Source organism: Haliaeetus albicilla, chromosome 21 (genome assembly GCF_947461875.1).
Source record: "Haliaeetus albicilla chromosome 21, bHalAlb1.1, whole genome shotgun sequence".
Taxonomy (NCBI): Eukaryota; Metazoa; Chordata; class Aves; order Accipitriformes; family Accipitridae; genus Haliaeetus; species Haliaeetus albicilla.
In genome coordinates, this window is record NC_091503.1 from 23,344,362 (window position 1) to 23,362,831 (window position 18,470).

At 43.5% G+C, this 18,470-nt stretch overlaps 1 protein-coding gene across 2 annotated transcripts in view; it reads right to left on the reverse strand.

Annotated features, from left to right (window-relative positions):
* GPLD1 (glycosylphosphatidylinositol specific phospholipase D1) overlaps positions 1-18,406 on the reverse strand; it is a 31,929-nt gene extending 13,523 nt beyond the window's left edge. Inside the window, exons 1-8 of one of the 2 annotated variants that reach the window (XM_069809216.1) lie at positions 17,475-18,406; positions 7,846-7,901; positions 6,823-6,901; positions 3,964-4,061; positions 2,653-2,763; positions 2,328-2,376; positions 1,781-1,835; positions 707-814 (exon numbers count right to left, since the gene is read on the reverse strand). In XM_069809216.1, the coding sequence (XP_069665317.1) occupies positions 707-814; positions 1,781-1,835; positions 2,328-2,376; positions 2,653-2,763; positions 3,964-4,061; positions 6,823-6,901; positions 7,846-7,901; positions 17,475-17,571 (653 nt within the window). In that variant the 5' untranslated portion in view covers positions 17,572-18,406. Of the gene's footprint in view, positions 1-706; positions 815-1,780; positions 1,836-2,327; positions 2,377-2,652; positions 2,764-3,963; positions 4,062-5,262; positions 5,442-6,822; positions 6,902-7,845; positions 7,902-17,474 lie in introns of those variants that run through there. The other variant, XM_069809217.1, reaches the window with a different exon arrangement.
* Between the last annotated feature and the right edge of the window lie 64 nt (positions 18,407-18,470).

The window sequence follows — 18,470 nt, forward strand, 5'->3', positions numbered from 1 at the left end:
CTTCAGAAAAATATTTGCTTAATTTAATAATATTTAATTATTTAAACATTTCTTTTCAAGGCTTCTGTATGGTAAATGCTATGCAAGCCATTACATTTCCTTGTTGGCTGTCAATATATTTTTAAAAGCTGTAACCTGAGAAGTAATGATACTAACTTTATTGCTGCCCTTGATTTCAAGGGTTTCACAGTGTTTCTAAATGCTGCATGACTATTGGTAATTAACCGAAATAAAGGATACGGCTAGGCTGTTAAGGATATTCACAAGGAGACATTGCCAGATATCAAAAGTCTCTTTTGAGTTATCCTTGGACTTGAAGGGATCTACATAAAGTGTAGGTAAGCCATCTATTTAGGTATGTACACTACTCCTTCAGTACATGAAAACTGTATTGCTAACATGCCACAATGCAATGGTACTTGAAGACACAGCTGTTCTCAAATAAATAGGCATAAATACATTAAACACATAAATGCATTAAATAGCTAAGATGCTGAATCTGTGATGTAATAATGAATTTAACAGTCATTAAGCAGTCTGAATTTGTATTCTAGCCATTAAAAAAATTCAGGTGTTTTATGATTTTGGGGTCTAGTAGGGAGTCTACATTGCTGGCCTTAATGCATAAGTCATTTCAAATAGGATTTTCATCATTTTCCTACATATGTTTCACTTATGAAAACCCAGACAAAGTTATTCAACTTACAGTTCAAGAAACAGCAGGTAAGTACAGTCAGTAATTGTGCTTTCAGTTATGATCTCTTTTCCATAAAATTCCTTATAGATAGCTGCTAGGTCTTTGACAGGTACATACCTAAAAATAAGACGAAAGTATTATAATAAGAGATTTTCCCATCACCTGATAAAAGATTACAGTTCATGTAGTAACAATAGCCTGCTTTAAAATATTCTAGATTTCAAAAGACTATAGAAGGTCATGATGATTTACAAATGCCAGAAAGACCAGGATTGCAGGTGCAGTTACTCTCTGCACAACACTCTCCTCTTGTTTAGGTTCAAAGTCAGAAACCTGTAAAGCCATACCCCTACAGCTACTGCTGATAGACTTTCCACACCCTCACACTGGTTCCCTGGCTTGGCCATCACATAATCTCAGAGGATGTCCTCCAACTCTGCACTGTGCCAAATCCACTCTAGCCAAACAGACATTTCCCACAGCTGTCCCAGAGTTTTATTAATGAACTGTGCCTTCTACACCTAGATAAACTACATCCTACTTAAACAAAACTACTCAAATGACCTACTTTATCAGCAGAAAAAGCATGTGAGTTCTTTCATTTAAAAACTGTGAGAAAAAAAATGTGTATTCTCTAAAACTGCTGCTTCTTTTTATGCTTTTAAAACCTGTCTGAATTCCACAGCATGTATAACCATAAACATCCTCAACTTCCAAAACTTTAAATGGAACTCTAAGTGAGATTTATTTAACGGAGTTCTATAACTAATTGTTAGGACATTCCAGCAAACCTTTTTCACTGATTATTTTACATATAATTACTTATAGTTTCCTTCAGTGATAAATAATTTAATCTTTCTTGCTGTGTCCCTATATGTAAACCCTTTTTTTCTTCTGTCCTTCCAGTTTTTCATTTCAGGGAACAGTAAATACGCATACGAGGAGTACCAAACTCAGAAAAATTCCAACAGCTGCAAGGTTTTCTTTTGAAAGAAAGGTAAAGGAGGACAGCATTTTGTTAACACAGTGAGTATACAGAGTAAGCAGAAATAATTATTAAAGAAGGCAACCTTATTATCTTACCAATTCGATGCCAGATAACTGAAGTCCAGCTCAAACTGACTCAGTACATCTCCTCCTGTGGATGGAAGAATGAAAAAAAAACCACAAAGCCCAACAAACAAAACCTGTTAAGTATCTATCATGGGTAACAGGGCAGATGAAGCTATGTATGGCTATGCTATCCATATTTATATGGTAGATCCTCCAGCTGTTATGTTTAGAACACATAAATGGTTCACCTGAAAGTATGCTGCATATTTCACACTTCCAGAGAGTAAGAATAATGTAAAATTTAAAATCACAGTAGTGACTCCATTTAAACTTTAGCATCCTTCAGCCTGTGTTTGAGCTTTAAAGCAAGTGTCCATATGCCCTATCGCATCTCCTGAAACACGGAGCATGAGGACAGGTATAGCAGGGCTTTGCAAGCAATGGGGGAGAGTGAGAATACAGTGTCCATCTTGGCTCCAGCATTGCACAGGCTAAGAGCTGGAATCACCCACTGTGGTTTTGAAGTGGACTAGTTATTCTAACAGAAGGATCTACGATCAGCAAACAGAAACATTACCAAAATCGCCAACACTGTGAGCTTCCGAGTATGAACCTTGAAAATCAATCTGGAGAAAGAGAAAAACAAGAGAACTGTCCATTTATTTTACTCATCCTTCCATACAAACCTATGAGCAGAAACAAATTCTCCAAGCAGCCCTGAAGTTTACAGGTCCCAAACCTGACCAACTTCATTCTTATGGAGTTCATGACATTACATCTCTCTGAAAATCTTCCCGAAACAGGACTCCAGCTTTTCTCTTGCCTCCCCACTAGAGTCCAAAGCTAAGCTATCAATTCCGACAAATCCAGTTACATCAATAAATAAAATAATACAGGCTTACTTCTCCCATGGTCTTTAGGAATCCTTGGTCGATGCCCAGGCTATGCCAGCTAATATCTGCCACCATATGCGAGGCAACTCCAAACAGGAAAGCCACCAGCTTCTCTGTAGCCTACACAACAACAATCTACTTGTAGTAACATCAGTAATTTTACTCCTGTCTTTAAGAAGAGGTGAGCATTTTATGTATGTGTATTATACAAGGATATAGCTGAGAAACTCTTAAAATTCAAGAACTTAGCATGACAAAGTGTTGACTACTCATTCCTTGATGCTTGGAGTCACTTTTTGTGACTTGAGAAGCTTTAAGCACTTCATACAGTCCAAGGTCACAGAATTGCATGGTTGATGTCAGGACAACTTGTGTACTTCAAGTTAGATGTGTACTAAAGTGTTTTTCTGAACTGGCATCAAACACTTCCACTTCCAAGGAGTGAATCCCCTCTGCCACCATGGCTGTCATGCAGGCACACAGAGGAGAAAAAGACATTCCTGTGCAAGTGCTGCTCACTGTAAAAGTACCCAATTAAAGTCCAGGTATGAAACTACTCATCTTATTCCTACAAACAGAAAAGTTATTTGGAATAAATTTATCAGCAACAGAAATTTCATTTCTCCAGAAAAGACTTCTCTGCACTGAACCACTGTAAGTTCCAGAGGTCTTTTAAAAATTCTTAATCGAATCATAGTTTTTGACAACTTATACTTCCCAAGGGTTAATAGTTCACAAGATCAGTTATCACCAATGGCCAGTGAAAAGGCAGGCAAACTTGTTTAGGTTTTAAAGAGTGCATGCTCTCAAATGCTGTATGACTCTCCTGAGCAGAGAGAGAATGGCAAGTACTCTAGTAAGGAAAAGAAAACAATATTACCTTTAAGATCATTCTCACTTTTGACAATTTGGTTTTCCTCTCCTCCTAAGTAGCTCATATACCATAAACAAGAGCAAATCAGGACTAAGTCCAAGATTTCACAAGTGACAATTCCAAAAGACACCTGGTTTTTAAGTGGCAAACACTCAACCAGATCTGATAATAATGCAAGACTACCAATCATGTTTGGAATTTTGGACCTATGAAATGTATCATAAGCACCAGACCACACTGGAGGTAACTGATAGACTTTATATGGAAACTGTAACTTTTTTGTCTGGTGAAGATGAAGACAGGATTTCAAATTTTCCTGTATCAGCAGAGACTTTGATTTAAAAATATGCATTTTTTCTACACTTCCCAAAGGATGAGTTGCAACAACAAGTGAAGGCAAAGAAAACAGTAGAAAGCAAAGTCAAAAGCTAATGAAATTTTCTTACCTCTTCCCAAGGCTGAGGATAATTCCTTCTGATGTAGTGAATACTTGCACTGAGAAATGGTGACCAGTGAGTGTCTTCTGACACATCATGGAATATTCCTATTGCAATAAAATTATATCAGTATTTGATTTATTCTTTTGGGGGGGGAGGGGAGGGAGGGAGAAAAAAGAAAAAGTTTCCTCCAAGAAAAAAACCCACAGACTTTTTTCAATTTCATATCGTACAGACAATACGTTTTGCAATCCACTTATATGAGAAGAACCAAACGAGATGTATTTTTATATGATTTATACTGTCAAAAGAGATACTAGATTTACCTTCTATGATTTTGGTTTGAAGCATCTGAAAATTTTGTGCCTGCTCCCTTTCTCTGTGCCTGTGAGTAGGTACAGTACAATGAAAGACGGCCTCCCAAGTGGAGAGAATAAAGAGAGCTGACAGAGATGCTGTTGACTAAATGAATGCATCAAATTGCATGGCAGAAAAGCTGATGGGCATGGCAGCCAACTCAAAATATCATGCTTTGGGTCAGGTATCAGTTTCCACAGGGCAGAGGAAGGCTATGTCATCATCATTTTCAACAGAATGTCAAACTTGCCAAGATACAGTCAGTGTAGGAGCAGAAGAAGAGCAAAGGAAAGCAGAAAAAATCAGGTTTTCCTTTAAGCATCAATTATTACTCTCACTTGGATTTATGCAGAAGAGATTATGTAGGATCTAACACAGTGACCTTGCCTAAAAATTTCTGTGTACCTACATGAAGCTAAGAGCAAAGTGATGCTGACATGACAAGACCAAGCAGCACAATATTAAATCCTCTACGGGGGAAGACGGTAGGCAGGAGATAGATTGTTCGGACCATCAATACACTTGGAGGAAAACTATGTGTTTGTTCACAGAGGACTGTGAAACTGCAGAAGACTAAGGTATATTAAATGCTGAAACTGAGTGAGCAGACCTTGTAAGTAATTCAGTCACCTCCTGGCCTCTTGACATTTTACAGTGCAGCTGAACTAGATAACATAAGGATGGGATTTGCTAGACCAAAATTAAACGTTCACAGAGTAGACTTCTACATCTAAGTTTGCCTCCTGCCTGGAAAGGCAGTCTGGATGGCATTGTTCTTGATCTAGAGGCACAGTTAAAACAGTTCAGATCTGCAGAGGTACCTATTTCTTCCATATTGACTAAGGAGACCACTGACCAGCGGCCCAAGTATAAAACAAGGCAAGATTGACCCCAACTTTGGTGAAGGAATACAGGCTGGAGACTGCAGAGAGAGAGGCTCTGATCACTGACCTGATATAAGGCAGGAGTCAAAATTGCTAGAAGGGAAAGACGAGGTAGGTAGAAATAACCAAGTTAAGGTAGGAACTGAAGAAATCCCAGGAGAACATCAGTCCTGAAAACAAGGCAAGCGAGACTGAAGTTTGGGACAAGATGTTAGCAGAGCCAGGCAGAAGACCAGGAACAGTGACCTGGTGAGTGACAGGAGACAAAACCAGTATTAAATGCCAGAGCAGAGGGGCAATCTGGATGTGAACTGAGCATCACAACATAACAACAGAGAAGATCCCCTGTTAGGCAACCCAGATGGGGCAACCTGCCTATCCAGATATAAACTAAGCAGCCTGCAGTTGGCATAAACAACAGTCAGCATCAACAACCTGTGACTGAGAAACAGTGATAAGTCTAGCTGCCACGGTGTGATTTAAGACTCTAAGTAGAGCAGGCAATGAGAAAAGTCGGGGAAAGCATCCTTGGAAAGACAAAGAAGGATTTTGCAGTTTGAGGCAGCAAAAATAAATACTGAAATAAGTGAAGGCACTGGCACTCAGCTGAAAAACATGTAAAAGATGAGGGAAACCAAAGATCCTAAGAACACTTTGAATTTAATGGATCTGAATTTGCATGACCCACTAAAATAGACCACCTCCCATACTTTACTTTTTCAGTAAGATCTCAACCACGAATAGGCTAGATATCCTCACACAAACTACACATCGCTGCCTTGTCGCTGGTATCTGCCTAAACATCCTAATGGCTTGTTGTTGGAGGACAGGCTGTCCTTGTCCCATTTGCTAACTGCTCACTATCCAGATCTACCACTTTAGCAGCAAATATCCTGGAGTAAGCCCTAGCCGGCTGTTTTATAGCTCCAGAGTTGCTGGAGAAGCTGATAACGATCAAGACCTGACCTACCAGAGCTGAAAAAATCTGAGGACCACCTGCGAGCCAAGACATACTTTTTACAGCCATTGCAACAGGGTGCTAATTTTGTGGTGCAGTCTTCAGATCTGCACAAAACTAAGACTGACATTACTTTCAAACGGGAAGCAGTAAAAGGCAAAAGACAGCAGTCTGAAAAACAAAGGCTTTAACCTGGGATGATACTAACACTCCCCCCACCCAGCAAGTCCTACACTATTTTGTTTTTGTGGGTTCTTTTTATATTCTCCTATCATCTTTGTGACTGATCTGACAGAAATTATCTCTAGGCTTTCCCTAAGACTTAGAAAAAAGATCATTTTGTCCTCTCAGTTTCTCCCCAAGCTGTACTCAGTAATCTGACCTAATTTAGTCAAACAGCAACCTTCTATCAAATTGCCCTACACATTAGATAGTTACATTTACCCAAAAGTTACTTTCTAAACACATTTTCAAATGTATTATTTTCATATAAAGTTCTACAAAAAGGCTCAAAACACTAACAAAAAATGGCGGATGTTTTTGCAGGAAGGTATTTTTGGCCACACTTTGTTTGTTACAACAGAACTCTTTTCAACCCTACTAAATTCTATAGGATTTTCACATAAAAATACAGTTGTTACAATATTGGACTCATAAAGCTTTTCTTACCACTTTTGCAGATTGAAGGATAAAAGGCATCAGGATAAATGCTCCCAGCCTGAAAAGCATCTTGGTGGTTTAGTAATAACTGGGAAAAGGATGGGGGAAAAAGGAATCAGAATGCTATTGCACAGCACGAAAACAGAGCTTACCATGAATATTGAAGATAAAATTTAAATATCCAGCGAGGCACAACTATTATCTTGGTAAAATACGTTATTTCAGTGTTGTCATCATCCCCCATCATTCCCCCCCCAAATCCCTGTAAGTGAGACTAATCGGTATACACTGTAATTTGAAAGGCCATTTAGGAAACTATTTGTATGATCTTAGGTGCTGGTTAAGTCACTTTCTGAAGGTGCCCTCCTCCTCGTGGACTAGACATGAAGCCTGCGTTGCTAACTTCCATCCTCTGAATTACGGCATAGCTGTCTACAGCGGACAATGTCAATACTTCCCTTGAGTGATCTCCTACTTGGATAAAAGACCAAGTTATATAAAATGGTCTTCTTTACATTGTCCTAAAGGATATTAAAAATGTTTTAAACACAAAACATACGTGTTTTGTTTATGCATTTATGAAAACTGTCCACGTGCTTAAAGTGCTCTGCTGGATACAGCCCATCAAAGAAAAAACTATTTGCATCACTAAGAAATCGGTTAAATGATACATGTGGTGGACTAAACTCAAAACCTTGCTGTCATTTTGCTGTCCTTATGTATATTATATCTCCTTTCCAAAAGTCCTCTACTGATTCTTCTAATACAACTACTCACAGAGGGTATGACTTAAGAAGATGGGAAAACATGTGAGAAACCGCACACAGTATATATACATTATAGTAATTGCTACATATTTGTAATAGTATTCAGAAGGAGTCAAATGATTTTCAACAAAAAAGGTAAAAATACAGTCTAGGCACAATATTTACAAACATATTACTGAGAATAAATAATAAAGAAAAGAAAGGCAAGAAGACAGAAAAACATTCAGAAGAAAGGTGTACAATTAAGCAATAATACGCTTCCTACCTGTCTATAATTAACATTCCCTTCACGCTTAAAGAAAAATTCCAGAGCTCTGTGTGCTGAAAAACAACAAATTGAAGTATTGATTTATAGGTGCTGCAGCCAGGCCCATGTTTTGTTAGAAGCATTATCAAAACCAGAATACACCTCATTGTCATACCTAAGCCAAGTGGCACATGTGCATGAAACACGATTTCTCGGAAAATTTTGTACATGCCAGCGAGTGTGTTTTCTCACCTAGGGAGCTAATGAGGAAACACCGTTTCTGTAGCACATCTGGGCACTGAGGTCTCATCAGTCTCTCTCTAATCCCTAGCTCTGAAGCTGACCAACTGTGGTGGGTTGACCCTGGTTGGATGCCAGGTGCCCACCAAAGCCGCTCTATCACTCCCCCTCCTCAGCTGGACGGGGGGGAGAAAATATAACAAAAGGCTCGTGGGTCAAGATAAGGACAGTTTAATAAAGTGATAGCAAAGGTTGCGCGCGCGAAAGCAAAGAAAAAAAACAAATGATGTTATTCTCTACTTCCCATCAGCAGGCGATGTCTAGCCACTTCTCGGGAAGCAGGGCTTCAGTACGCGTAGTGGTTGCTCCGGAAGACAAAATGCCCCCCCTCTTCCGTCTCCCTTTACTTAGCTTTTATATCTGAGCTGACGTCATATGGTATGGAATATCTGTTTGGTTGGTTTAGGTCAGCTGTCCTGGTTATGTCCCCTCCCAAGATCTTGCCCTGCCCCAGCCTGCCATTGGGGGGGGGGCAAAAATGTTGGAGAGACAGCCTTGATGCTGTGCCAGCATTGCTCAGCTGTAGCCAAAACACTGGTGTGCTATCAACACCTTTCTAGCTACTGATGCAGAGCACAGTGCTATGAGGGCTGCCATGGGGAGTATTAACTCCATCTCAGCCAGACCCAATACAATCTCCACCCCTTATTCCATACCATTTGCGTCCTGCTCAGGTTCCACATAACTTAATACAGATATCTTCTAACCATACTATTGTATTTAATTCTCATTACTGAAATCCTTTCTCACCAACACTTACAACTGAGACTACATACTTAAACCACTTTTATACCCAACGTACGGATTTATACATTCTTATTAATTACTATCCCCTGTCCTTTAAGAGAGTGGTCAGGACAGGAGAAGCAGTATGTTCGATCGTTGGGCCCCAACACCAGCTTGGTTTGGGTCACTGATGCACTTGTCTGGTTCCTTGCGAAGTTCACTCTTCTGCAGTTCAGGTCATTCCTGCTACATTACTTCCTACAACATACAACTCACATCACAGATTATTTTTCCCCCAAGGTTAAATGTCCTTGAGGCACACACTGGGTCTCCCCATCCTTCCGCATTACCCACCAAGTACACCCAGGTCCCTGAGCAAAGACAATCCCACGAATGGGTTTGCCTTTTCCCATGGGAGGTGCAATCCACACTGCCTTCCCCAGCCACTTCCCCATGTGCACTACGGGGACCTTATCTCCTCCCACAGTATGTAGGGGTTTTGTTTGGGCAGGACCAGGACGGTTAGCAGATCCTCTGGTGTTAACTAGCCAAGTGGCTTCTGCTAAATTTGTATCCCAATGCTTCCATGTCCCATTGCCTAGCGCTCTCAGCATAGTCTTCAACAGTCCATTATATCTCTCAATTTTCCCAGATGCTTGCGGGTGATAGGGTATGTGGTACACCCACTCAATGCCATGTTTCTTTGCCCAGGAGCTTATGAGGTTATTTCGGAAATGAGTCCCATTGTCTGATTCAATTCTTTCTGGGGTACCGTGTCGCCATAAAATTTGCCTTTCGAGGCCTAAGATGGTGTTTCGGGCGGTGGCATGGTTTACAGGATATGTTTCTAGCCAACCAGTAGTTGCTTCCACCATGGTGAGTATGTAGCGCTTGCCTTGGCGTGTTCGCGGCAGTGGTCCAATGTAGTCAATTTGCCAGGCCTCGCCATATCGAAAACCCAGCCACCGCCCTCTGTTCCAGGGAGACTTTACTCTGGTAGCTCGTTTGATTGCAGCACATGTTTCACATTCATGAGTGACCTGCGTAATGGCCTCCATGGTCAGGTCCACCCCTCGATCACGAGCCCACCTATATGTTGCATCTCTCCCTAGATGTCCCGATGTCTCATGGGCCCATCGAGCTACAAATAGCTCACCTTTACGCTCCCAGTCCAGGTCCACCTGAGCTATTTCTATTTTGGCAGCCTTGTCTACCTGTTCATTATTTCGATGTTCTTCAGTGGCACGGCTTTTGGGCACGTGAGCATCTACATGACGTACCCTTAGAGTTATGTGTTCTACACGGGCAGCAATGTCCTGCCACAATGCTGCTGCCCAGATGGGTTTACCCCTGCGTTGCCAATTGGTCTTCTTCCACTGCTGTAGCCACCCCCATAGGGCATTAGCCACCATCCAGGAGTCAGTATAGAGGTAGAGTACCGGCCATTTTTCTCGTTCAGCAATGTTTAGGGCTAGTTGGATGGCTTTCACTTCTGCAAACTGACTTGACTCGCCTTCTCCTTCAGTGGCCTCAACGACTTGGCGTGTGGGACTCCACACAGCAGCTTTCCACTTCCGATGGTTCCCTACCACACGACAGGATCCATCAGTAAACAAAGCATAACACCTTTCGTCTTCTGGTAACTCATTATATGGTGGTGCCTCTTGGGCACGAGCCACCTCCTCAGGTGATGCTCCAAAATCTCTGCCTTCTGGCCAGTCCATGATCTCTTCCAGAATTCCTGGGCGGTTAGATTTCCCCAGTCGAGCCCGTTGCGTGATCAATGCTATCCACTTACTCCATGTAGCGCTGGTTGCATGATGTGTAGAGGGGATGTTTCCTTTGAACATCCAGTGTAGCACGGGCAATCGTGGTGCCAAGAGGAGATATGCTTCTGTACCAACAACTTCTGAAGCGGCTCGAACCCCCTCATATGCTGCTAGTATCTCTTTTTCAGTCGGGGTGTAGTGGGCTTCTGATCCTCGGTACCCCCGGCTCCAAAACCCTAATGGTCGACCTCGGGTTTCTCCTGGTGTTTTCTGCCACAGGCTCCAGGTGAGACCATGATCCCCAGCTGCAGTGTAGAGTATATTTTGCACATCTGGTCCTGTCCGGACAGGCACAAGAGCTACTGCACGAGCTATTTCTTGTCTGATATGCTCAAAGGCTTGTTGTTGTTCAGGGCCCCATTCAAAATAGTTCTTTTTCCGCGTTACTCGATAGAGAGGGCTCACAAGCTGACTGTAACCTGGAATATGCATTCTCCAGAACCCCACAAGGCCTAGGAAAGCTTGTGTTTCTTTCTTGTTAGCTGGTGGAGACATAGATGCTATCTTGTTAACCACATCCATAGGGACATGACGGCGTCCATCCTGCCATTTTATTCCCAAGAACTGAATCTCCTGTGCAGGTCCCTTGACCTTGCTTTTCTTTATGGCGAAACCAGCTTTCAGAAGAATCTGAATTATTCTTTTCCCCTTCTCAAACACTTCTTCTGCCTCATTGCCCCACACGATGATGTCATCTATGTATTGTAAATGTTCAGGGGCTTCGCCTTGTTCCAGTGCTGTTTGGATTAATCCATGACAAATGGTAGGACTGTGCTTCCACCCCTGGGGCAGTCGATTCCAGGTGTATTGGACGCCTCTCCATGTGAAAGCAAACTGTGGCCTGCACTCTGCTGCCAAAGGAATGGAGAAAAATGCATTGGCAATATCAATTGTAGCATACCACGTGGCTGCCTTTGATGCCAGTTCATATTGGAGCTCTAACATGTCTGGTACAGCAGCACTCAGTGGCGGTGTCACTTCATTCAGGCCGCGATAATCTACTGTTAACCTCCACCCTCCATCAGACTTTTGCACTGGCCATATAGGACTATTAAAAGGTGAATGAGTCTTGCTGATGACTCCTTGGCTCTCTAGGTGATGAATCAGCTCATGGATGGGAGCCAGGGAGTCTCGGTTTGTCCGATATTGCCGACGGTGCACCGTCCTGGTAGCGATTGGCACCTGTTGTTCTTCAACTTGCAACAATCCCACAATGAAGGGATCTTCCAAGAGGCCAGGCAGAGTAGATAGCTGTTTGATCTTCTCTGCATTTATAGTGGCTACACCAAAAGCCCATCGGTACCCCTTTGGGTCCTTGAAGTACCCTCTCTTGAGGTAGTCAATGCCAAGGATACAAGGGGCCTCTGGGCCGGTCACAATGGGGTGCTTTTCCCACTTGTCCCCTGTCAAGCTCACTTCAGCCTCCAGTATAGTCAATTCTTGGCATCCCCCTGTCACTCCAGAGATCCAGATGGGTTCCGTGCCCCTGTATCCCGATGGCATCAGTGTACACTGTGCACCAGTGTCTACCAAAGCCTTATACTTCTGTGGGTCTGATGTGCCAGGCCATCGAATCCACACAGTCCAGTATATCCGGTCATCCCTTTCCTCCTCCTGGCCGAAGGCAGGGACCCTCTATTGCTGTTCCTCATCAGAATATTCACTGTCCGATCCTTGCGGTACCAGACCAGAAGTCCCCTCACCAGAATCAAGGGAGGTAGTTTCAGTTCTTCTATGCCTGGAGGATCGCTGAGTGCTTTCTTGGGCCTCTACAGCAACTACGCTGACAGCCTTCTTCTTGGGTGACCCCTTCTTAACAGCTGTCTTCCCTCTCAGTTCACGCACACGGGCTTCCAGCTTAAAGGTGGGTTCACCATCCCACTTCCTCATGTCCTCCCCTTGGTCACGCAGGAAGAACCAGAGTGTACCACGTGGCATACGCCTTAGGCTCCCTTTCCCTCTGACTGGGGCAGGAGAGGACTGATTTCTTGGAGCATCCCTAACAGCCAAGGCACTGTCCTGTAGGGATGAGGAAACACAGAGATTTTCCTCAAAGTTTTGGAGCCAAGACGACACTTTCTCCACAGTTGGTGTTTCCATATCTGGACAATACATTGCTGCCAAGCTGTTAGAATACGATGCTGGGGCACCTTGAATCACCTTTCGCCACATGGCCCGTGTGCACAGGACATCCTCTGGATCTTTGGAGACTTCCTCATCATCTAGATCACTGTAGATGACTTCCACCACCGCTAACTCTCTCAGGTACTGGATGCCTTCATCTGCGGTAGTCCACTTTTCTGAGGAATTCACAAGATCTTCCTTGAATGGATATCTTGCCCTCACACTTGAGAGAAGCCGGCTCCAGAGACTGCAAACTGCTGCCTCTTTTCCAATTCCTCTTTCAATTCCCCGGTTTCTAGCGAGGGATCCCAGCTGTTGGGCTTCCTTGCCTTCCAGTTGCTGACTATCAGCCCCATTATCCCAGCATCGGAGCAGCCAGGCAGCAATCCGCTCACCTGGCTGGCGGCTGTAATCTTTCCGCAAGTCCCGAAGTTCTGAGGACGTCAGGGACCGGGTAGTTTCCGCTTCCTGTTTAAGTTCCCTCACTCCTTCCTCCAATTTCCTTACCGAAGGACCAGCTTCTAGATCGAGCCTTTCCTCTTCTTCTTCTTCTTCTCTCACTAATCGATGGTATGGACCCGTTGATCTCCTTGTCCACTGCTTCCTTTTCACTACTGGGGCAATTACTGTAGTTGTTGTTGTTTGGGTCCCTATCTCGAGCATGGTGTCCTCAGATGCAGTCTGGGTCCCTGCCTCAACCATGGTCCTCTGACAGTGTTGAACTATGGCTCGGTAGGCATAGGCCAGGCCCCAGTACAGTGCGAGAAGCTGCTGGTTTTCATTGGGATAGGCAAGGCACCCTTCTATCAGGTGGCGCGTCAGTTTGCCAGGGTTACTTGCCTGTTCAGATGTAAAATCCCAGATTATGGGAGGTGATAATCGTCCTAGGAATCTGCCCAAATCCTTCCATATACCCTGCCACCCAGGCACTGGTCGCTTGAGGGCACATTTAAGTATTGCCTCACCTAAAACTTGCCTTCTCTTATACCAGGACGAGACCAGATTCCACAATACCCATAATATGCCACCAGTATTAATTATTAGTATTAAACAGCTTACATAAGGGTGAACAAGGACCTCGGGAGCCTGCATAATAAAACCATTCACATCAATGCCTGGTAGGGAGAGGGAGATGTGTTCCCTCATCTCCTCCACAAGATAGCTCCCACAACACAGGAAAGCCATCAGTGCCAGGACAAAGCACATAGACATTATTTGTATTAGCACGTTCCCGCGTTCCTTCATTCTCCCCACAAGATAGCTACCACAGCAAAACAAAGCCATCAGTGCCAGGACAAAGCACGCAGCCATTATTTGCATTAACATGTTCCCAAACTCAGCAAGCTAGAGATAAGCAAGCAGCTAACAAGCTCCGTGACCTGCACAGGAGCTTGCCACTTAATAACTAGCTATAGAACACTTAATGCAAAACTGCCGTTGTCGTGCCCCACGTTGGGCGCCAAAAAGGACTGTGGTGGGTTGACCCTGGTTGGATGCCAGGTGCCCACCAAAGCCGCTCTATCACTCCCCCTCCTCAGCTGGACGGGGGGGAGAAAATATAACAAAAGGCTCGTGGGTCAAGATAAGGACAGTTTAATAAAGTGATAGCAAAGGTTGCGCGCGCGAAAGCAAAGAAAAAAACCAAATGATGTTATTCTCTACTTCCCATCAGCAGGCGATGTCTAGCCACTTCTCGGGAAGCAGGGCTTCAGTACGCGTAGTGGTTGCTCCGGAAGACAAAATGCCCCCCCTCTTCCGTCTCCCTTTACTTAGCTTTTATATCTGAGCTGACGTCATATGGTATGGAATATCTGTTTGGTTGGTTTAGGTCAGCTGTCCTGGTTATGTCCCCTCCCAAGATCTTGCCCTGCCCCAGCCTGCCATTGGGGGGGGGGCAAAAATGTTGGAGAGACAGCCTTGATGCTGTGCCAGCATTGCTCAGCTGTAGCCAAAACACTGGTGTGCTATCAACACCTTTCTAGCTACTGATGCAGAGCACAGTGCTATGAGGGCTGCCATGGGGAGTATTAACTCCATCTCAGCCAGACCCAATACACCAACAAAGCCTAAATCGCAGGGAAAAGGAACTCCCTATGTCCAGAACTGAGCTACAGCTGTGAAATGACACGATCACACCCAGCACGTGTAGAGTACGGATCATAAAGTTCTAGCTATAAAGGACCCACCTGAATTGTATTTAAGTTTCACCGTTGCCCTTAGCACTGAAAAAGGTACCTCAGGAATTCACACGGATGTTTAACAGTTTGATTAATTTTTAATGTGTACGAAAACCAACAAAAACCTAAAGTCAGCAAGGTAAATAATACTGTTTATTCACTGATTAGGCAGACATTCTTACTTCCAAAATATGTATTGAGCAAGCATAACAAGAGAATGAAACAAACTGACATCACTTTTCTTTAATGAAGTCTCCTTCTAATTAATGTTAGAGCCCAGGGATAATCTATTAACACTATTTCAAAGATACCCAACATTGCCTCTAAAATTACTGTTGAAACTGCATGCATGGGTTATTGTATTGCCTTCCCACACAAAGTTTTACTCCTCACTTGAAGCTATTTACAAACTAAGACTGATCACGATAACCCAGAATATGCTGAATTTAATTTGATCCTTAGTAAATAAACCACACCACAACCCCCCCTCATCCCCATTCTGGAATAAGATCTAGACAAAACTGTGTGGGTTTGAATGATCTTTCACTCTTACCCACTGATCTAAACCATCCTTATAGAAATATGTTAAGATACCTTAAGGACCGATCCTGCACCAAAACCGGAATAACTTAAAAATAATAATAATAATAAGTCTATTGTTTCAAGGCTCAGCCATTTCAACACACATCTCCCTTTCCAGTGTGTGAGAGTCCCAGTTGGGCGTTTTGCTTTTTCTGTCTCACATCCCCTCCTGGACTTCTTTCATGTGGGCCCAGGTCCTACAAATTCACCTTTACAATGAATTTCGTGATGGATTCCCACAGAGCCCGGCAGGTCTGACGAGAGCCCCTGGAGGGGGAAGAGCCTCCCCACTCAGACTCGCCTCCAGCAACAAGTCCATGGCAAGTAGGACACAGCACAGCTCTGCCGAGCACGGTGAACATGATCAACATTTTGAACAGGCAGAGCTTTTCACCATTTTAAAAGTACTTTCAGAAGTCTGTCCAGGATAGATTTTGGTGCTGGTTTTGAGTCGGAGGAGTTCTTTTCTACAGTTTGTTGGGTTTTGGTTTCTTTTCCTGGAATGCTCACTGTTTGGATTTGGCAATAACTTGCTGTATCTTACCATCATGGACTTTTATTTGCACATTAATAAAAACACTGCTTTTAGCAGCATCAGAGCTGATCCCAGTTTAATGTCATTTTCAGGCAAATGGACACAATTAACTGTTGTAAACTATGACCCAATAGTTCAGTGTACACACTACTCCTCAGACAACCAAGATCTTTAAATTATATAAAGGCAGGTTTTCTGCAATATGTTTCCTAGATTAGAAAAACATTACTGCTTTGGGACAGATCCATAAGCTCTTGTTTCTTTTTGTAGATTTCTAGCAAATACACTCTATTCTACCAAATCTGTTACTTCATGTTTTCAGAAGCTCGTACTCAGTAATTGGAGCCCCAAGCTTGCAAAAACGTATGCACTTGCCTAACCTCAGGCAGTGTGACTTCTCCTACCGATTACTATGGATTTCCTGACATATCGTTAGGAAAAGCAAATGGTTGCAGGATGCTGACCTAGGGTACAACACTCTGTAAGGGAACACACTCTCAAGTCTCGAATGTCGTGAATAATCCCAACCTTTAACTTGTTCAAAGTTGCATGTGTTCAGTACTTAAAGTCTGAGAAGATTACCTGAATAGAGACAACATCATACGTTTTACTGTCTGTTTGAGCAACGGATTTAGAACCAGAAGCAGAAGAACAAACAACTAAAACTGTCAACTTATTATGAGTAAATGTCTCAGAATAACCTCACGCTACTCATGAGTGCTCTTGCAAAAACTACAGCAGAAACCAGATTTTAAAAATAACACATGCAAACAAGAAATTCGAAACAGAAATATTTCCCCACTTTGATGGTCACTCAGTTCTCTCCTTCATTCTCTACAAATCTAGGCTGCTCAGGCTACAGATAGCAACCTACCAGAAAGAGACACAGAAGAAAATTTTCATTATGTTAGTCATAGATACAAACACATTACAGCATTTTATCTATTTTATGCAGGTATGGCAAAATTAATACACGGTGATTTGAAAACAGAGCTACCACAAATGGTCTGTGTTATTCTCTAGTTTAAATATAACAATCCCATAAATTGCGTAAAGTATTCCTTTTCTTTCTCCAAACCAAACCCTGTCTGCATAAGACTCACAGACACAAACATTCCAGTTACATAATGCCTGTGTTTTAGAAGACGGAAAAATACGCAACCAAGTTGATTCAAGCATTTTGCTTATAAAAACAGTAAAGTTTCAAACTCCAAAACCAAACTACTTATCTATCCTCTGTTATTCACATTTTTTTAAGATTATGTTGAATGCTCGTTACTTTATTTCCTCCCTTTGCTTTCCAGCCAAATCTGAATTCACTTCTCTTCCCAAGCAACTCAAAAGACACGAAAATTAATTCTGAACATGTCTTACCTATTTCAACATGTGTTGAAATTCCACTTGGGATACATCTTTGACAGAAATGGTATAGTATAAGCAGCAGAACAGAGCGAACCTTCAAACCAGCCATGATGCTGGCTCGAACTGTGATTTTCGGAAGCCTGGAGCAGTAGCACTGTGACCTTTGAAATGTAGGTTACGGAGCATGCCTTTTCTTTCAGACATATTGCTGACACAGCAAATAAACGACTGGCCTGTTTGAAAGGCTATTTCATACCAATGCTTTTCTTGACCTCAAGTAAAGTCATTTATAAAAAAAAGAAATAACCTATAGGTGTTCTCCCCGCTTGACTTCCGTAATACCTCTGGGGTTTGGGCAGCGTAGCTGCCATCGCCGCGCGGCAGCAGCGCGGTTTCTGTTCACGTCTAAAAGCGCGCCGGAGCAGAGCATCCTCCCGCGCTTGGTGCACCTGCCTTACAACAGCTACGTCAGATTTCACAAAAAAACGAAGCCAACTGCCAAAGCAGTATTAGCAGAGGCACACTAGCTCCTGAGCTGTCGGCGACACAAATTCAGAAGCTTTGGCGAGCTGACAGGGCATCGCATGCGCGCTTTTGGGTCTTGCGATCCGGACTGGAAGCCCAATTACATCAAAATCAATACTCGGGGGTGGAAGAAGTCGCGACAGGACTCCTGCCATACCCACTGCTCTCCAATCCTGCCTGACGGCAGAGGCTGGGCAGGCTGCGGCTCCCAGCCACCCTCCAGGCAAACCTGACCCGGCTGCCGTGGGACCCGGCGGCCTGAGGCGAGGGCCGCTGTCCCAGTGCCGCCACAGCCCGGCGCTCCTGGAGCCAAGCCGTCAAGCACAAGTGCCCCCCGCTCCCTCCGCTGTCTGTGTGTGTGTGTGGGGGGGGGTGTCTCGATGGAGCTGAGGACACGGGGCTCCGGGAATCCGAAATCCTCCCCATCACCCTCCAAGGGCAAACCCAGCGCCGCCGGGCTCCGGCGCCGCCAAGGCCGCTCCT